The sequence below is a fragment of the Onychostoma macrolepis genome, chromosome 16, assembly GCF_012432095.1.
Source record: "Onychostoma macrolepis isolate SWU-2019 chromosome 16, ASM1243209v1, whole genome shotgun sequence".
Taxonomy (NCBI): domain Eukaryota; kingdom Metazoa; phylum Chordata; class Actinopteri; order Cypriniformes; family Cyprinidae; genus Onychostoma; species Onychostoma macrolepis.
The window spans coordinates 22,707,174-22,728,469 of NC_081170.1; the positions used below are offsets into that span (position 1 = coordinate 22,707,174).

General features: G+C 41.4%; 2 protein-coding genes across 2 annotated transcripts in view; one reads left to right on the forward strand and one right to left on the reverse strand.

Moving 5' to 3' along the window:
- Positions 1-8,671, reverse strand: part of chn2 (chimerin 2) — a 48,123-nt gene extending 39,452 nt beyond the window's left edge. The window contains exons 1-2 of the mRNA XM_058746232.1: positions 7,112-8,671; positions 6,817-6,975 (exon numbers count right to left, since the gene is read on the reverse strand). Of these exons, the coding sequence (XP_058602215.1) occupies positions 6,817-6,865 (49 nt within the window). The 5' untranslated portion in view covers positions 6,866-6,975; positions 7,112-8,671. The remainder of the gene's footprint in view (positions 1-6,816; positions 6,976-7,111) is intronic.
- Positions 8,672-8,910: 239 nt separating this feature from the next.
- Positions 8,911-15,366, forward strand: cpvl (carboxypeptidase vitellogenic like). Its single transcript, XM_058746231.1, has 13 exons — positions 8,911-9,057; positions 9,360-9,553; positions 9,817-9,935; positions 10,169-10,283; positions 10,470-10,528; positions 11,227-11,306; positions 11,401-11,467; positions 11,570-11,692; positions 11,915-12,046; positions 12,136-12,234; positions 12,324-12,497; positions 14,498-14,680; positions 15,052-15,366. The coding sequence occupies exons 2-13, from the start codon at positions 9,373-9,375 to the stop codon at positions 15,154-15,156; spliced, it is 1,437 nt and encodes a 478-aa protein (XP_058602214.1). The 5' UTR covers positions 8,911-9,057; positions 9,360-9,372; the 3' UTR covers positions 15,157-15,366.
- Positions 15,367-21,296: the final 5,930 nt, after the last annotated feature.

The window sequence follows — 21,296 nt, forward strand, 5'->3', positions numbered from 1 at the left end:
TCACCCAGCTGTCAGGTCTTCTGTGTTCAGGCTCCCTACAGACGCTGTAGTTCGTCAACAATGGTTAAAATTGATGTTTGATTATGTTCCTGACAATCACAATCCTAATTTAGCTCTCTGTGCTGCGCATTTTACAGAAGACAGCTTCCAGAAACTACACGAGTTCAATAATAAAATAAAAATAAAAACTTACCATTCAGAAACGTTTTGTAAGAGCCGTGCTTGCGGAAGTTCTGCTTGACTCTCTTCATTACCGCTTTCTGGGTCTGATTCTGGCTCAAACTGATACGACAATATTGACACCATTATTTACATTTGACCGGAGCACATGCAACTGTCGCCCGTGAAGGTAATGGGCGTGAAGTTTCCGGACAATGTGCAGTACGCAGTTTAGCCAATCACAACACACCGGCCCAACTGAAACCAATCTGAGCCCATTGCCTGTTTCTGAGGGAGTGGTTTCAGAGAATCAGGAAGTCAACCGGTCGTTCAAATGACAGAGGAGAAAGCGGCTTACAATAAAGGTGAAATATATGAAAAATAAGGCGTTTTTTAACAAACGAAACATGAAGACATGTTATATTGCACCCCATGAACACAATCAAGCAAAGAAAAAAGGCAGTAAACCTAATAAACAGCCAATATGCTAGTAATTTGCATGCTAATAAGCAACTTGTTAATAGTGAGAATTGGTCACTAAACTAAAGTGTTACCATTTTTTCTTTTTCATATGTATTTAACTTGCTACAAAGTGTCTCAAAATAAACTTTGAAAGATTTGATTCTGCTAAACTGACAAATGTTTGTGCTCATGTATCAACCTGACTTAAAAATACTACTAAAAAAGCACTGTAAACACATTCTCCAGGAAGTAGTGTAAAGCCAGTCAATCAGATTAGAGCTTGCCAGATAGAGAAAGTGCTTTCCAGTTGTGTGTGCAAAATGCATCAGACGGTCAGTGAACAGATTGCTGGGGGTCAGTGGGCCTGCCATCTGAGATTACACACACACACACACACACACACACACACACACATGTGCACATGTACAGTACACAAGCACATCGGTAGCAGGGAGATCCATTGTTTGGTAATGTGATTCCAGAGGGTGATGGATGACCATGGGGATCTCCACAGGGGTGATTAATAATAAATGCAGAGACACAGGAAGAAGTGAGCGTTAAAACTCTCTTCTCTCCTCTGGTTCTCAACAACACTCCATCCACCAATAAAACTGCAGGCTTAAATAAGCCTATTTCACTCAGACTTACTGACTGTACAACTACAGCAGGAATCACATGAGAAACCATGGAAACTATTAAGATGACCACTAATGAACAGACCGTATTACAGTGGCTTCTGTCAGAAACGAAAGCCTTTAAAAACAAGATTATAATAATGAGCAGCTTTCCGAAGGGTGAAGGAGAGAAAGTACCATTTTCGGGCCAGTAAGTGATGTGCACGCCTCATTTACCATCTCTGTCATCACAGGCTGAGGTTCCATTCAGTCTTTCGCCCCTTCATTCATGCTTTTTTTAGCTATGTGCAACAGCTTAGTAAAAGACCTTGAAAAACCGAGGTTCTTTAACTTGACCGCCGCTATGTGACATTTAACCAGACTGTCTTCAGCTTAAGAGTGATTTTGTTCGCATGAATTGATTGTAAGAGTTCTTCTATTCTCTTTTTCCTTAGCTGTTGACTTTGATGTTAAGCAACTCCAGAACTAAGAACAGAGCTTCACCTCATTCGATGCTGCCTGAAATGCAAAGAGGCCGAGTAAAAGGACACGCAAACGCTGTTGTGAGTTATCTCTCTTGCTGTTTGCTTACCAGAGCTTTCAATCATGTGATCTGTTCCTGTTGTAGGACTCGCATTCACTCCATCTCAACTCCAGTGAACCAGAAGAACACAGAAAACAGACATAGCTTTCAAGATGACTATGACTATGCACAGACGGCAGTCAATATGAAATCAAAAAGGACCATTTTTGGGTCAATGACAAAATGCAGTGTTTTGGTCCAAATCTACTAATGTATTCAAAAATTTAAAAATACAGGGACTCGAATACACCAAAAAGACAATGTTTTTGAATTCTAAGTTGAAATGTATTTTCTTATTGTATATATTACAGATTAAAAACACACACACACACACACACACACACATAGAATATACAGTATATATAAATATGTAAAATGTATAATATAATATATATATAATTTAAACATTTAAAAAATGTATCAAATGCAACAGTAAAGATGTTATAAAAGTTCTTTTGAATGTTCTATTCATCAAAGAATCCTCAAAAAATGTATAATGATTTCCAGAAATATCTTTTTCAATGCTGATAAATAATAAGAAATATTGAAATGAATTCTGTGGATCATGTGACACTAAAGACTAGAGTAATGGCTGCTGAAAATTCAACTTTGCATTAAAAAGAATACATTTAAAAATATATTAAAATAGAAAACTGCTTTTAAATTTTTAAATTGTAATAATATTTTGCAATATTATATACTGTTTTTACTTTATTTTGGTAAGAGACTTAATTCGGTCCCACTTTAGTACAAGCACTTATTGTGTTAATATTGTTTTGCAAAACACTTTTGCTGATATTGAGGTGGGATACGGGCAAGGTTAGGGACAGGTTGGTGGTATGGCTAGGTTTAAGGGTGGGTTAAGGTGGAAGGTATGGGTCAACAGTGTAATTATGTGTGTAATCACAGAAATTAATTACAGATGTAAATACAATATATGTACATAATAAGTGCACTGTATCTGTAAATGTAAAAATGTATAAATACATAGTAGTTAAGGCCACCTAATATAAAGTGGGACTGCATTTTCTTTAAAAAAAAATATTACCAAACATAAAATTTTGTAATGTATGCATATATATAAGCATTTTTTAAAGGGACGGTTCACCCAAAAATGAAAATTCTGTCATTAATTACTCACCCTCATGTCGTTCCAAACCTGTAAGACCTTCATTCATCTTCAGAACACAAATTAAGATATTTTTGATGCATTCCGAGAGCTCTCTGACCCTCCCGTAGACAGCAAGGATCAAGACACAATCAAGGCTCAGAAACGTAGCAAGGAGATCGTTAAAACGAAGGTCTTACAGGTTTGGAACGACATTAGGGTGAGTAATTAATCACAGAATTTTAATTTTTGGGTGAACTATCCCTTTAAGTAATGTCGTGTTCAAGATGTAATGAAAATATGCTCTTACTTATTACTTGATGATTAAACCACATAAAAGTCAGATTACAGAAGTACAATCGTAAATGCCGTTCCACTTTGACTTTAAAAGAATGAACCCCTTGCAAATTCATAAGTGTGTAAGTAGTCTTTTAGCAGATGCTTTTATCTGAAGTCTTATCCGGAGCGACTTACTAAATAGCCGGGACAATCTGTCTGGAGCAATCTGGGGTTAAATGTCTTGCCCAAGGGTACAATGAAGAAGCGAGTCCCTCCTTACTGGGATTAAACCAGCGACCTTCTGGTCAAGTGCCCCAAACTTAAGCCAACACCACCCCTTCAGATTAAAAGAAATCAAATCGGCACAAACCCATGAAATCACCCATAATTTCAAATTCATAATTTCTGAAACACTCACAAGCTTGCAGCACTGAGCTGCAGCCCCAGTTTTCCTTTAGGGAAACATCAAAGCTCGAACTGGCCTTTGAAGTCAGAAGAGCTGAGCCGAGCGGCATCCATCTCGCCAGTCTGCCCTGCATTTGTTTACAGCCCTGTTCTTAGCTAATATAAAGCAGAACGTGCGTGTTACACGCACCCAAACTAGATGAAACAAGGTTTCTGGCAAAAAAGCATTTTTCTAACATAATGATACTCCTGTGACAGACACGGCGAGCCTGGTAGAGGCGCGGTATACAGCATCCGATGATTACACCGGGGGCACGGAGCTAATGACAGCTCTCCGTACCGCAGGCAGAAAAGACTCCCCGCCTTCTGCAGGCCTCGTGGCCGCAGTGCACTTCTGCTTTTTCAGCAACACGCATGTGAGATAATCTATTTGGGAATGGATGGCGACCACGGAGAGTCATGGCTTGGCTTGATCCCTTTACTGGATCTCAAGAGCCCGTGGCTTGGCGTGGAGGAGGAGTCGTGGTTCTGTGCGTCTGCATGAAGAGTTACAGCGAGCATGAAGTGAATTAGACAAACCCTCTCTTTTTCTCTCCCAAGGTCACTATTGAGCTTTAATGGAATGAGTGCATACACGAAAACGGTTCTTCTTTACACACCCATTCAACAAAGCTTGTTATTTGAACTTGTACTCCCTTGAGACGTGTACTGTCCCTCAGATCACACACATCCCTCCTTCTGTTCTTACAAACGCAATGCCGAGCAGCACAGTATGAGAACAGGGTGTTAACATGCATTTCTGTGTGGGAGTGATTCTGAGCGCGTTTCCAACCTTATCTCTCCTCACACTTGAGATCGATGTATTTAAACACCTGCACACTCTTTTGTGCTTCTCACACCTCCAGCCAACCTGACGCTTTTTGCTCTGTTTTGTGTCTTACGGTGCAATTGGGGACGGTGGTTTCCCTTCCACCCAATGTTTGTTTCTTATCTAAGGTCACAAAATGTGAATAAGTCTCTATATACACTGCCGTTCAAAAGTTTGAAGTCAGTGTGATTTTTTTAAAATAAAGAATACTTTTGTTCAGCAAAAAGATCAAAAGTGACAGTAAAGACATTTATAATGTTACAAAAGACATTATATTTGAAATAAATGCTGTGTTTTTTGTACTTTCTATGCATCAAAGAATCATGAAAAAATTTATCACGGTAAGCAGCACAACATTTTTGTTGTTTTCAACATTTGCCATAAGAAATATTTTTTGAGCTGCAAATCATCATGTTAGACTAATTTCCGAAGGATCATGTGACACTGAAGACTGGAGTAATGGCTTCAGAAAATCCAGCTTTGCAATCTACATTTTAAAACCAGAAACGGTTATTTTAGATTATAATGATATTTCACAATATTACTGTTTTTATTGTATTTTTGATTAAACAAAAGGCAGAGAAAAACCTACCAACCCTAAACTTTTGGATGCAGATTTAAATGTGTAGTAGGTCAGTTTGGTACCTGTGTGAAAATATCATGTCATAGGTTTTGAAAAGTAACAAGTAATTGTATGTGAAGGTTAATAATCATATATCGGCAGTCAAACTTCCACACATGTAATAACGCAACTCAAAAACCACATGACACCCAGATAGGAAGATGACAGGTGATTTTAAAAGCTCATTTTCAACATCAGTAATTTCTTGGGGATAATAAGATCAGGATAATAGAAAATCTTTCAAGTGAATAAAACGGAGAGAGGAACAGCTTTTAGGGTAATTAGTTTTCATCACACGCCCATGAAAACGTTTGATGACTCATTTTAGATGCAAAAAAATAATAATAATAATCTGAAATGCTGGGCTTTATGATATATATGTCTGTTGTAACCTAGATCCCTTGAGACAATGGATGGGAAGCGCATTTGTACTGTATGTGTTCAAACCAGTTTTTGGTTCCCACGTTACAACATGTTGAAATGGACATAAAAAAAAACCCAATCATGTTGATGTTGGCATTACTGGCAGTGATTTACTTTGGATATCAACAGTTGACACTGATGACAAATTTATAAACAATGCTAACATTATACTATTGCTGTTATGCCCAAATTACACTTTGGTCATTCCACGAAATGAGTCTTTTGCATTTCTGCATGTAAACATCCCAACAGAAAAGTCTTAACTGTTAATAGACTGCTTTTAAAAAAAAAAAAAAAATCTAATATTAATAAACTGACTTCTAAAGGCATAATGAATTGGAAGAAGAGACTAATCTTTTCTTCCATAATATGATGTACATCTGATTGGATTAATTTCATGCCGACTTTAATAAACTCAGTGTTAATAAATTGCAATGTGGCATTTCAAGCTAAATTTACAAATAAAAATGCATTAGGACAATATGCTATATATGTAAAATGGCTGATTGTACAGGGTTGATGGCTCATTAAGCCATTAATAGCCTTATATTCAAGGTCATGACACTACATGCTGATATTTCCTCAAATAGTTTTCGATAACCTCTTGTTTTTTACTGTACAAAATCATGGAAATAGGACTGATTATGTACAATTTTTTTTATAAATCTCACAAAATATAAGATAATATTTATTTATTATTTATGGTAACGTGCTGACACATGCCTTTAATAAAATATAGCCTATATAAATATACTGTAGCCTATATCAAACGTAAAAATAAAGACAAAATGCTTATAGTTCCACATAAAATTGCAGTGCATGCAGTAACCAATGATATTTCACTAAGAAATAAAAATGTTATTTGGGATTACAATTCAACACGGTGCACATTTTTGATTTGTAGTTCCACCACTTATCGTGATCAAATTAAAGAGTCGGTTTTTGCTATTATGCAAGTATAATCAGATAGAGGTGGCCTTTAAAACTCGTGCTCAGTGAGTGTGACATTACACAATCATCTGCCAGCGTGCATTGGTGATAGCAGCAACGACCGCATGCTTTTGCATTGGTGAAGGAAAGTCAAAGGTGGGTCTAGTTCACCCTGGATGAAGAAAAGGTATGACACACCTCTTCACCGTGTTCTATCCTGTCTGCTTTAATTACATCCAAAACCACAGAAATTAAACTGCCAGTGCCAACTATCACCATTCTGCTATCGTCACGTCAATTGCATATTCAGATTCCCAAACAAACTAGTCCAGTTTCATTTTGATTTATCAGTAGGCTACTCACCCGAAGAAACGGAGGAACCCGACAGACTGGAGTTGCTGGACGCTGCCATCGCGTCTAATTCACTGAATATACCCGCTTACTGGCGTCTGTTAGGGCTTGACAGCTCTTCCATCTCAGTCTCTGCTCTTCTGACCTATCTTCAGCTCTCCAGAGTTCCTCCTAAACAGCCGATAATATCCAGCTGTGAGTGTCGGATCAGACGGGAGTCGCCAGCGCTGCCGCATTTACAGGCGCGTGTGTGGCAGCAGAAGAACCAAATGATGAAACTAGTTGATACAACCTCAGATATACGTACAGAAAATGTGGCAACTCATCTACTCTTCGTCGTAATGAAATGCAGAATTCAAAAAAACTTCCCGGCCGTTCCGTGTGCTGTCAGTGCCAGTAGGTTTCGCCATATTTAGAGACAGGGATTTGACTGTATCGCTTCCATGTGCCACTTCAAGGCTCGTAATAAACACACAGTGTGTGCAGAGGCGAATCCGCCTTCTTAAAGTGGAAGAGACGCGCGCGCATTCCTCCTGTCTACCTGACCGTGCTGTAAACCTACTTACATGCCTCTCAGCTGTGCTTCTGTGACCATATAAGAAAGTTGCGTTCTTTTTGCTGTTCAGAAATGTTGCATGTTTAAAAAAATTATGGTTTTCCTGTGCTTTGACATGCTGCAAAGTTACAGCACACACTAATACACAGCGCAGTTATAAAGGTAGCCTACAGTACACTTTGATGTTTCATTACTTTTTTTTTTTTTTTTTTTTAAAGGCATTGCATGCTTGTTTTGTTGCAAGATCTATCAAATTTGCTTGATAAACTACTATCTAACAAAAATTGACCATGCTCATTTAAAAAACGTCAAATGTCTGTAGTTTATTACAGCACTTAAAGACATGTCATTTAGTCACACCCACTTGAAAAGCATGTTGCACTTTCCACAAATATAGTAAAGTAGGCCTAGGTCTATTTTTTCCTGTCTAAAAAAAAAGGGCAGTAAAAAAGAGATGGGACTAGGCTACCTTTAGAAAACGTTTAATGTCAATCTCAGTAGGTCAAACTAAATATTTTTCTGTTACTCATTGTTTTTGAGGTTTGCCCTGACTTGTAACCAGCATTTGAGTTGTGTTGAAATACAGTTTAAACCTATCATTTCTAGCAATAAACATCAATTAAATAGTTTGATGAGTGCAGTCAACACTGCTAAAAATGTACTTATATTTATTGCCCATCATTATATTTCTACTTGGGAGTCACAAATTTAAGGAATCTTACGTTTTTGCAAACAGAACACAGCAAACTGCTTATACACAAAATGAGAAATATTAGCCTACATTTTTGGCATTTTTCAAAAAATAGCTTTTACTACAATATATTGGTCAAACTTAATATTTATTTTAATACAGCTGATAAGGTCAAGATCATTTCTGATGATGGACAGGCCAAAATCACCTTTTTGTCTTTCTCATGCTCAACAGTTAGGCCTATATGCTTCTTAAGTGAGCTGTGGCATGTTACACAAGGCTATTTCTTCATAAATGTCAGGTCTAGAGCAAGTTTTTATTGGGGCAAGTTGTCACATGTATTTTAAATATTATGAATTTACACAATTTACTCTTTTGTTGGACAAAATAGTTTGATATTTGTATGTTTAAAGAATTGTATTGGTTTTAGAATTGTTTTACAATGTTTATATTTTGTAATTTATTATTTTTACCTGGTTAGATTTTGTTCAAAAGTTCATAATGGGCTGTTTAATGGCAGGTTCCATTCTAACAACATACTCAATGAAGTGTGACAACATGCCCCACTTTTGAGGAAAATTCAACCTGTGTTCAACATACTAACAGTCCTCATGTTCAATGGATTTTTGTAGTCAAGATGTTAACATATTTACACATGATGACTTTTTTAAAATAAAGCAACCCTGAGAAATAGCCTTAACTTAAGGCAAAACTGTGTCAACTAGTAGGCTTTCTCTATTACATAGCAAATGCATATTGCATAATATTGTTTATTGGAAAAGTTGCTATGTGGGTTGGGGACTGCTTCTCTCAAAAGGGCCTGTAGGGGTCAGTGTTTTCGACTAAAGTTCCTGTATTCACTGCGATCACATGACTTCGAGGCCATATAGTCATGTGACTGCAACACAATTAAAGCGTGACAACAAGCTGATCTGCATTTACTTCAGTTCATATGCCGATCGGATGCAAACGGCTTCTGGATTTCTGATTGGCATCTGGCTTCAAGGTAACGCTATTATTATTACTGATCAGGAAAACAAGATGTGTATAACGTTAACGTGTTAACGTTGATTTGATAAGTTATCACACACCTGCCATTCCTGCACATTATCTTTCCTGTTCACATATTCATAACATAATGTGCCGCATTCGTAAGTTATGTTATTTACGATAATCCACAGTCTGACAAGAGATTTGCCATCTTTTCTCTCATCTGATATGTTTAGGCTTGTAATAACAGGTAATGCAAGCCTTTAAATATCAAGCTGGATCATTGATCCCCGTGTCATATTTCTTTGCTGTCTGCAGTTAAAGCTCTATAATGCTGAAGGAAACGCTGAGGCTGCTGTTCCTCTGGGCTCTTCTGGAGTCTGTCAGCTCCCGCGGCTGTTCCTCGTTCTTCTGCCGGAAATCACACCGTGTGAGCGGGTCACGTTTTGGAGTTGACCCGGGCAAACCTCTGATGCTCACCCCCTATCTGGAGGAAGGCAAGATAGAAGAAGGTATGCTTGTTGTTTGCATAGAATAACTTCAGTTCCTCTTTTTTCGTTCTTCTTTTACTTTAATTCGCTGAATAGGAAGTTATCTCTATAATATCTTTATAGATAAGTCTTTAAGGTATTTTCCATATTATGGAGAAGTTGGTGAGAGACTGATCGATCAGTTGAAGTTATTTTGGTTGTCCACAAATTATAACTGCTATCATAATTCATTGATGTTTCTGACCATGCTAATACACTTTCATTTTTGTATTGTGGATGTGCAGCCAAAAAACTGAGTTTGGTGGGACCCCTTCCTGGTGCCAATGTCAAGAGTTACTCAGGATATCTCACTGTGAACAAGACCTACAACAGTAACCTTTTCTTCTGGTTCTTCCCTGCCCAGGTAATATAATGTTATGCACTTTTATTTTCTTTAGTTTTTAACTCTGTAAATGAACAGCACTAAAGATAAGGCTGATCAGCTGACTGTAGCTTCTGCATCAGTTGGCAACACTTTGGTGTTGTTCAGAAGTCGTTCACAAAAGATAATACAGTTAACAGCATTTTTCTCTGATTTGGATTAAGTGATGTTATTACTGCACACTTATCTATTGTAGCATGTTTTTCTGTGTTTAGGAGAGACCAGAGACGACTCCGGTGCTGCTGTGGCTGCAGGGGGGACCTGGAGGCACTTCCATGTTTGGCTTGTTTGTGGAGCACGGCCCATATTTTGTGCATAAGAACCTCACGTGTGAGTACAAATGACTGTATGCTGTGTTACATTGTTGATGGAGATTAGCATGTTGCTTATGTGTCTTTATAAACATTGTATTATAGATGTTTTTGGGCCAGAAAGGAATTTTTTGTTTGCTTAATAGTGAAACCCTACACTTCAGAGATCAATCTTAGAATTTAACCCTTTAATGTCGTTCTGTAGTGGGCTATAGGGATTTCCCTTGGACATCACGATACTCTGTTCTTTACATCGACAACCCGGTGAGTAGACATGTTCCGTATTCAGTAATACAATATATCATGATAATGAACATGCACAATATTGTTATCGTGGGCAACTCAAAATACAATGAATAATTATTTATTATAAATTTTGACGAAAGCATTTTAAGAATACTTTTTTCATTAACTTGTTAAAATACAAAAAACAGCTCATTCGCAGCACTGAATACTTAAATACTTGCATTTAATTACATTTAATCTGGACCACAACATGCCCTAGATATTGTTCAAAAATGTTTTGTTCTTTATTGTTCGGTCACACTTTACATTAAGGCTCCATCTATTAACATTAGTTAATTCATTAATTAACACAAACCGCCAATGAAATAATCTTCTGAAGCATTTATATATCTTAGTTAATTTAATTAATTAATATCAAAGTTGTAACTATTATTATTTAATGGACTCGGGCTAACATGAACTAAGTTGTATTAAAGAATAATAACTTCTGTAACAAATGTTGCTGGTGCTCATTGTTAATGTTAGTGCATTAACTAAAGTTAACTAATGAGAACTTATTGTAAAGTAAGTATGAGTAAATTAAATAAGTCACATGTGTTTTATCACTTGACAGCCTTACTGCAAATATACTAATACAGTATGTGAATCCAGTGTTTCTATGACCGGTTTTAATTTAATTATACATACTAGATGGATATTTGTGGTTTATTTTTAAGGTTGGGACAGGATGGAGTTTCACTGAGGATGACCGAGGATTTGCCCAAAACCAGGATGATGTGGGCAGAGACTTGTACAGGTACAGTGGCAAAAGTTTAATGTATATCTAAGACAACGTGAGATGTATGTGAGATATATATTAGTTTTTTGTTTTTTTTTTGTCCTCTCCGCAGCGCCCTGACTCAGTTCTTCCAGATATTCAGTGAGTTCCAGTCTAATCCGTTCTACGCTACAGGCGAGGTGAGAAAGTGGACCTCATTTTGGATTGATACAATCAGAATCCTACTCTCTTGTACGGTCAAAATACTGTTGTTAACTATATTTAACATTTAAAATCCATAGTCATATGCAGGAAAGTATGTTCCAGCAATTGGCTACTACATCCACAAGAACAATCCCTCTGCCAAAGTGAAGATCAACTTCAAAGGAGTGGCCATTGGAGATGGTCTGTGTGACCCTGAACTGGTGAATGAAAATTATATTTCCTTTTTTAAACGCATCAAATGCCGAATAATTATAATTCACCCAAGTGCTATTTCTCTGAACTGGCTCTAAGGCGCTATAAACACGACAGTATGACTTTCTGTCAAGCTTCTTTGAAATATGTATTGTGACAAGCACACAAATTTGACTTGACTTTGACTTTTGTTCATATGTGAATCTCTCTCTAATCCACTTTCGTCTCAGATGCTGGGAGGTTATGCAGATTTCCTCTATCAGACGGGTCTCGTGGATGAACTGCAGAGGCAGCATGTGCAGATGCAAACAGATACAGGAGTCAAGCTCATCCAGGAGCAGAAATGGGTGGAGGCCTTTCAGGTGAGTGTGATAAATCAGGACACCCTGCGTCTGTTACACAAGGGCTTCTTTATTGCATACGTTCTGAAAACATCTCTTCTCTCCGTTAGGTTTTTGACAGCTTACTGAATGGTGATCTTACTCCTTATCCCTCATTCTTCCAAAATGCCACTGGTTGCACCAACTACTTCAACTACATGCAGTGTCAGGTACCCACACATTTCATTGCAAGCAAATGGATGGGAATAAGGTGTTCTTGATTTAAATGGCTAGTTGTCTCATTGTGTGTTTTTAACAGGAACCTCCAGACCAGGAGTACTTTTCTGCGTTTGTGACTCTGCCAGATGTTCGACGTTCCATCCATGTTGGAAATCTTACATTCCATGACGGCTCAGATGTTGAGAAGCATTTGCTTCAGGATGTCATGAAGTCCATCAAACCCTGGTTGGGTGTCCTCATGGACAACTATAGAGTGAGAAAACAATTTCATTGATTGGGTTGGGAATTTTATGGCCTTTGTTAAATGACAATGACAGGTTTAGGGATGCGTAATATATTGCTACCATACTGATTATGGGACAAAATTGGAGGTTTTTTAATCAGCTGATGTTTATGAACTTATTCTGTTTTTAAATTTATATTGACTTCTATTATCATCTAACTCTCTAAAAGTTAATCTTTAAAAACACTTATTTTATAGCAGAAACAATGATTTAATAGAATGCCATAAATTGAAATATTTTAAGCATGTAAAATCTGGTATATAAAATAATAATAGTTTTTAAAGGAACAGTTTATTGAACCTTTAGATAAAATATTAATATTTAGATAAAAACAAATCTAAAAGATAGTTTGCATATGTTTTTTTTTATTTACACTGTTAGTTGAATTCTCATGCTAAATCTGGCCAAAGTTTCAAAAAACGATTTGGACGTATAACAGAGTATTTCTGTGCCAAATACACACTTCCGGGTTTCTTACAACATCATGAAGGGTGGAACTCCTTATATGGGCATTTCTCCTGGAAGAACGCGCCCGCATCGACCAGAGCGAGAGCAAGAGCATACCCATCAACGTGCTTCATTCGGCAGCGCTGCACGGGACTTGCTTGGGAACAATGTCTGCAAATAATTGTGTTTTTGGTTGTAAGGGAAAGATAACTTTGTTCAGCTTCCCAAAGAACCCAGTGTTACGTGAACAGTGGATGCAGTTTGTTTTTTGGTGCAGCAAGTGTGCTTGTTGACGAACGTTTTATAGACAAGGCCCAGTTCGACTCTGTATTTGCGCATCGTTTGATCCGCATCTGAAAGTTGGAGTGGTCCCAGCTGTAAAAGATCCTGGTTATGATTCGGAACTGCAGACAGTAACTTAAAGAGGTCATCCGATGCCCATTTTCCACAAGTTGATAGGATTCTTTAGGGTCTTAATGAAAAGTCTATAACATACTTTGGTTAAAAATTTCTCAATGATAGTGTAAAAAACAAAATTTTTACCCTATCAAAATCAGCTCTGTTTTCAGCAAGCTGTTTTTTTTAGTCCATGTCGCTTTAAATGCTAATGAACTCTGCTGACCCCGCCCCTCTCTTCCGTGGGGTGATGAGCAGACTATAAACTTCAGCCGCGAAACTGGCTAACTAGCACATTATTAGGAAAGGTGATTTGCAAAGATTCATTAAAAAAAAACCTTATACTCACTTCTGTAGATGAAGCTGGATCACAAATGATTCGAGAGAACATAAACGCATTTAGGCAGATCGGGGATCGGCGCATTCCCTTCAAAAATGAAAGTTACATTAATCCTCTGCATCTTCAGCGGTTCAGATGTCAAGAGTAAATGACGACTGCTATATTCATCATTGCATCCAACAACAAAACACCTCAATCGCTTAATCGGAGACATCTTGTCTTCCCCTGCACTGGAGTCGACACAATGGCGGACAGCTCTCAGCTCACTCAGGGCGGGTCTAAGGCAAGACGGCCTTGTCAATCAACTATCGTGGGAGCGGTCATTCTGACAGGAATCGCAGAACAGCCTGATTTGAGAAAGTGTACACACACTTCCAACACACATTTATGTTCAAACAACTTGTAAAGTGAATTTTGCATCCAATGACCCCTTTAAGTGAAACGCATCAAATGTCTGTGTTTTGTTGGCAATCTGCGCTTAAGTGCTCGTCACTCTTTAGCTCCGTCCACGGCGCGCCTCCAGGAGCTCGGCTGTTTTTGGATTGAATCGTAAAGCTGTATCTTTATTTTATAAATATGATAAAACTAAAGACTTTTTGGAGATGTGAAGGATGCAGTACTACTCTATAGGTACTCAAGGTTAACATGAGATTGGGTAAAACTGTGTTTGTTATGTTTCCTTTAAGAAAATGGTATGAATAAATAATCAGGTAAGCCTAAATTGCTTCAGTCCAGAACCCTCACTTTGGATTAATCTGTGGGATGGATCTGATGGTCTGTTCACAGGTGATGATCTACAGTGGACAGCTTGATGTCATCGTTGCAGCCCCTCTGACTGAGCGCTTCCTACCCACAGTGAACTGGTCTAAAGCGGACGAGTATAAAAAAGCAGAGCGCTTCCACTGGAAGGTCCAGCCCAGTGATACTGAAGTGGCAGGTTATGTACGACAAGTGGGAGAGTTCTTTCAGGTGAGGGTTTGCAGTACTGCTAGATTAATTTAATTTATCAGCCAATATAGTATCTAATTTAGAAATGACCATCATTAGCAGAAAGCTACACCCATTCTGAGTAGATTCCAGTAGGCAGTTCCAAAATCTGCTTACATCCTCGTCAGTAGATAAGAAACGCACATATTTTCGTTTATAATAACTATAATACATTTGGTAAATGTATTTAAATTTGTAAACTAAGTTAAATTGAACACATTTTTTATTATTATTGTAAAAAAAAACAAAAAAACATTTGCTGTAACTACGTTGGCTGATGCCAATATATATACAAACACATGAAATGCATTAATGTTCACTGATAACAAATTTCTCTGTTTTCTTCTCTGTAGGTAATTGTAAGGGGAGGCGGGCACATTTTGCCTTATGACCAACCAGAGAGATCATTTGACATGATTGACAGATTCCTTTCTACTGATGGATTCTCATCACATTGATACACTAAACTCAAATAGAATGTAAACCACTGAATGAATCATTGTTCAGTTGTATAATATGTTTTTCAATGCAAAAGTCTGTGCTATTATGAAAAAGGGTTAGGGGTTATATATAATTTTTTTTTTATTGGGCTGTGTGTTAAGTGTAGGGGCTATGTTTTTATTGTACATGATCAGTTTTTGATTAAAGTATGATTTTAGTATATTGTACTACTTTTGTCTTTTAATTTCGAATCCATAAGGTTATTATCATCTATTCAGTGTGATCAGTACTTCTTCTAAGCTTAATTATACATTCCTCATCATATCTGCACAGCTAGCAAAATAAATAAATACAACAACAAAAAACAGTAACAACAGTTTTCACTATTAACTGATAGTGACTGATATGACATATTACCTGATATGGACCAGTTCTCACTATTAAATAGTTGCTAATTAGTTATACATATCACGAGCATAGTGGCTGTTTATTATTATGTATAGAGCACATATTAATGCCTTATTCTGCATGAACATATTCTACATCTACATCAGTTTATAGCAATATTTTCAGTATTTCTCAGAGGTTGGGTTTCAAGTATAATTCGTTTGAAGTAATGGTGCTTCATATAACGTTATCCAAAGAAACAAGTGTTAATGATAAATCCCCTGTGATGTTTGTACTGGCTACTGTGTTCAGGCCACCGTACAGACTTTATTAAAGAATTTGCTGATTTTTCTCTCTTCTGAGTTAGTGCTGGCTGCAGATAAAGTCCTATTTGTTGGTGATTTTAATATCCATGTTGATAATGAAAAAGATTCGTTGGGATCAGCATTAATCCACCTTTTTCTTCAACGCGGAAGTAAGCCTATGGGTGAGACTTCCGGTTCATTAGCCGCTATAGGTAAATAACGAGAAGAATAACAACGTACAGTAAACGGTAAAACTGTTTGCACTACAAACCAGTGTGTTCATAATTAAGATAATACATTAAAATAATATAAGACACACTAATTTTCAATATAAAGCAGCAAAACGAACTGTTTTGTACAACTAAAAATAGCTGGATGCGGATGAGACCGGAAGCTAGACCCATAAAATTTACAAATGGCCGCGCCCATTTTTACATCAAGAAAAAGGTGGATAGACATTCTAAACTCTATTGGTGTTAAACAACACGTGTCAGGATCCACTCATTGTTGAAATCATACTCTAGATTTAATACTGTCGCATGGAATTGATGTCAGTGGCATTGAAATTTTGCAGCAGAGCGATGATATCTCAGATCATTATCTAGTTTTGTGTATATTCCATATAGCTAAAGCTGTAAAGCCAACTCCTTGTTACAAATATGTTCGAACCATCACCTCGATCACAAAAGACTGCTTTATAAATAATCTTCCTGACTTTTCTCAGTTCCAATAGCTCAGAACAACTTGATGATGTAACAGAAACTATGGACTCTCTCTTTTCTAGCACTTTAGATACGGTTGCTCCTTTACGCTTAAGGAAGATTAAGGAAAAGTGTCCAACACCGTGGTATAATGAGCACACTCGGGCTAGATCTGCTTACTTTGTCTCTTTTAGAAGAAATGAAACACAACCCCAAGTATTTATTCAATACAGTGGCTAAATTAACAAAAAATATAACATAAGCAGGTGCAGACATTACCCAGCAGCAGAGAATTAATGACTTTATGAACTACTTTACTTCCCAGATCGAAACTATTACAGATAAAATTGTAACCATGCAGCTGTCAGCCACAGTATCGCATCAGATAGTACGCTATAGATCCCCTGAGGAACAATTCCACTCATTCTCTTCTATTGAAAATGAAGAATTGTATAAACTTGTTAAATCATCTAAACCAACAACCTGTATGTTAGACCCTGTTCCATCTAAGCTCCTAAAAGAGGTGCTTCCAGAAGTTATAGATCCTCTTCTGAATATTATTAACTCATCATTGTCATTAGGATATGTCCCAAAAACATTCAAACTGGCTGTTATTAAGCCTCTCATTAAAAAACCACAACTTGACCCCAAAGAATTAATTAATTACAGACCGATCTCGAATCTCCCTTTTCTGTCAAAGATATTAGAAAAGGCAATATCCTCACAACTATGTTCCTTCTGTAATGGGTGGAAGAATCACACGACAAGGTAAGATCAATAAATGCCCCGAAGGGTGCGTTTATTGTGAATAATGTCGCACCTGGGTTTTGGAGGTGGGCTGCGGGGCCGAGAGAATCGCTGCCACCTTCTTCTCTTGGGGTTTTATGAGTCCCCGGCCCACCCGGAAGCCCAGGTACTTCGCTTCGTCGAGGGCCAGGTGACATTTCCGGGGATTGGCGGTCAGTCCGGCCCTGCGCAGCTCCATGAGCACCCTCCGCAGCCGCTCCAGGTGGTCCTCCCAGGTCTCCGAATGGATGACGACGTCGTCCAGGTAGGCCGCGGCGTAGGGCTGGTGGGGCCTCAGCAAGATGTCCATTAGTCGCTGGAAGGTGGCGGGAGCCCCATGTAAGCCGAAGGGGAGAACCCGATATTGCCAGTGCCCACTGGGGGTGGAGAAGGCAGTCTTCGGCTTCGCGTCGTCCGACAGGGGCACTTGCCAATAGCCCTTCGTGAGGTCCAGGGTGGAGATATATCGGGCTCTCCCCAGCCGATCCAGCAGCTCATCTACCCACGGCATGGGGTATCCGTCGAATTCAGAGGCCTCATTCAAGCGGCGGAAGTCATTGCAAAAGCGGAGGGTGCCATCCGGTTTTGGGACCATGCCGATGGGGCTGGACCATGGGCTGCGCGAGGGCTCTATTACCCCTAACTTCAGCATCTCCTGCACTTCCTCTTCGATGGCGTGTCGCCGAGCCTCCGGCACTTGGTAGGGCCGCTGCCGAACGATGGTTCCTGGTGGTGTACGGATGTCATGTTGAAGGACATGAGTCCGCCCGGGGAGGGAGGAGAACACGTCGGAAAATTGACCGACCAGGTGTTGCAACTCGTTCTTCTGGGCAGCCGAGAGGTGGGGGTTGACATCTACAACCACGGGACTGGAGGTGGCCAGGGCGGCTAACTGGGTCCTAGTCCCGACCCACCGTTTCAGGAGTTGGTCTTCCTTTCGTCTTACAGGCTGGCGTACTCGGTAGGTGACGGGCCCCACTTTTTCCGTCACCATATAGGGACCCTGCCACTTCGCCAGGAACTTACAGGCCGCGGTCGGGACTAGGACCAGGACGAGGTCTCCGGGCTGGAACTCCCGTGGTTGGGCTGCCCGGTCATAGTGGCGTTGTTGGGCCTGTTGCGCTCTCGTGAGGTGTTCCCGAACCATGGGCATGACCCTGTCGATCCGTCCCCTCATTTCCCGGATGTGCTCGATGGTGGACCGATGGGTGGCCGGCTGTTGCTCCCAGGCTTCCTTGGCGACGTCGAGTAGTCCGCGGGGTTGGCGTTCGAACAGGAGCTCAAATGGGGTGAAGCCGGTGGACGCTTGGGGCACCTCACGAATCCCGAAAAGGACATAGGGGAGCATCTGGTCCCAATCGCGCTTGTCCTCCGCGGCCACCCGACGGAGCATCCGCTTCAAGGTCTGATTGAATCGCTCGACCAACCCATCGGTCTGTGGGTGATATACGGAGGTGCGAAGCTGTTTCACTTGCAGGAGGCGACAGAGGTCTGCCATGGTCCGGGACATGAACGGAGTACCTTGGTCGGTCAATATCTCCGCGGGGATGCCGACTCTGCTACACAGTAGGAACAGCTCCTGGGCTATGGCCTTTGAGGTGGCTTTCCGCAGGGGGATGGCTTCGGGGTAGCGAGTGGCATAATCCACGATGACCAAGATGTGTTCGTGACCCCGGGCGGACTTCGGCAGCGGCCCAACCAGATCCATGCCTATCCACTCGAAGGGTACCTCGATGATAGGTAAGGGAATCAGCGGGCTGGGGGGAGGGGTGCTGGGTGAGGTTCGCTGGCACGTGGGGCAGGCGCGGCAGAAACGCTTCACGTCTGCATCCAAGCCGGGCCAGTGGAAGCGATCTCGGATCCTCTGGATGGTATTGTGGGCTCCTAGGTGGCCGGCCATTGGATGGGAGTGCGCGAGCTCCATTATTGTTTCTGTCTTGGATCGTGGCACCACCAGCAGCTGTTTTTCCTCCCCCCTTCGCGGAGCGACACAGTAGAGTAGGCCATTCTGAACGATGAAGTGGGGGACCGGGTGTGGAGGTGGTTGGATTTCCTTCCCTTCGGTCACCCTCACTTGGGTCCAGCAGTGTTTCAGCCGATCGTCCCCGAGTTGTTCCTTGGCGAAAGCCCCGCCTCCCCTAACCTGCTGAAACACATCATAAAAGAGGTTAGAAGTTTGGAAGGGGGACTCACCGTCTCTGGGGTTGTCCGAGGCCAGCAGGGCGGGGCGTCGTCGGGGACGTCGGCTGTACCTCCGGGTTCGGCGGCTCCCGACCGGGCTGGCAGGTTGGGCGGCAACGGCGAGCAGACGGTCAAAGCCTGGCCAGTTTCTTCCCAGAAGTACAGGGACGGGGAGGTCCTTCATCAGGCCCACTTCTACGGGCCAGGAGCGGCGGAGATGGTAACCCGACGAGTGGGGACCTGGCACGTGTCGCCGTGTACGCAGGTGATGGGGAGAACGGCCTTGGATCCAGCCCGTGGGGAAACTACCGTCGACTGGACCAGGCTGACCGCGCTGCCGGAGTCCAGGAGAGCTCGATAGGGACGCCCGTTGACCTCCACGTCTACCTTCAGGGCTGCCAGGGGAGGTTCGCGATGTAATATACAACCTGCCAGCCATGCCCGGCGTGGTGCGGTGGGAGGCTCCGTGGGCATTGGTTCGTCCTGTGGTTCGCTCCTGGTGCACCCTTCGGGGTATCGGTGGCACTCGCTCCCCAGCCTCTCGACGTTGGGCCGCCTCCGCCAGTTCGATGGCATCCACTAATTCTCCCACGGTGAGCGGGTTCCGCATGCCGGCGGCCTGGCGGATGGGACGCGGGAGCGCTCGAAGCAGACGGTCCACTACAACCCGATAGCGGCGCTGGGGTCTCCCGCTAGCAGCCAATGGCGCGTGAGACGAGACAGATTGGCGGCTTGGGCGCGGGCTGGCAAGCGGCTGGAGTATTCCCAATCGTGCACCAGTTGGGCGGCCGCGATGGGGGAGAGACCCACTCGGGACAGGATTTCCTTCTTGAGATCCTCGTAGGAGGGTTCGCCCGTCAACAGCGGTGCCAGCGCACGCGCCCACTCGTCCCGTGGCCAGCCTTCTTGACTTGCTGTAGTTTCGAACATGAGCAGGAAACTCTCGACGTCATCGTGGACCGTCATCTTCGGTAGCAAGCTTGACGCTCGGACACGGGGTCGGGCAGCGGAACCCGCTGGGCGGAGGCGGTCCGGAGGGCGGCGATTTCCCGCTCCACCTCTCCTTGTCGGGCAGCCATGTGCTCAACGATCTGCTGTTGGCGTATGCTCACTTCGGTCAGGTGCTTTAGTAGTTCCTCCATGGCTGGGGAGGCGACGCCACCTGAGTGTCAAACAAAAAGAGAGAGCCTTCTGGCGGCTTATATAGGCGTCTGGTAATGAGGCTCAGGTGTGGCCGGCCAGCCCGCGGTGATGACGTGCAGGTGTTCCTCCTCCGTTTCCAGGGCGACACTGATGAGGTCCTGGGACATGCGTCACACTTCTTAGAGAAAAATGCTATATGTGAGGATTTCCAGTCAGGTTTTAGACCATATCATAGTACTGAGACTGTTCTCATTAGAGTTACAAACGACCTGCTCTTTTCATCTGACCGTGGTTGTTTCTCTCTACAACTGCGTTTCGACCACAACATTCTTTTAAATAGACTAGAAAATTTTGTTGGCATTAGAGGAAGTGCACTGGCATGGTTCAAATCGTACTTATCGGACCACCATCAATTCGTGGCAGTAAATGAAGAGGTATCATACCAATCACAAGTGCAGTATGGAGTACCTCAAGGCTCAGTACTAGGCCCCTTACTTTTCAAGCTTTACATGTTACCCTTGGGAGATATCATTAGGAAACTTGGTGTTAGCTTTCACTGATGATACTCCACTCTATATTTCTTCGTGACCCGATGAAACATACCAATTTGCTAAATTAATGGAATGTATAGTTGATATCAAAAACTGGATGACT

What these genes read in the sequence shown, in the direction of transcription:
- cpvl (XM_058746231.1), top strand. Translation starts at nt 9,373, where the DNA reads ATGCTGAAGGAAACGCTGAGGCTGCTGTTCCTCTGGGCTCTTCTGGAG. An exon ending in GTGGGCAGAGACTTGTACAG is followed by an intron (nt 11,307 to 11,400) that starts GTACAGTGGCAA and finishes TCCTCTCCGCAG; the next exon opens with CGCCCTGACTCAGTTCTTCC. An exon ending in AAGTGGGAGAGTTCTTTCAG is followed by an intron (nt 14,681 to 15,051) that starts GTGAGGGTTTGC and finishes TCTTCTCTGTAG; the next exon opens with GTAATTGTAAGGGGAGGCGG.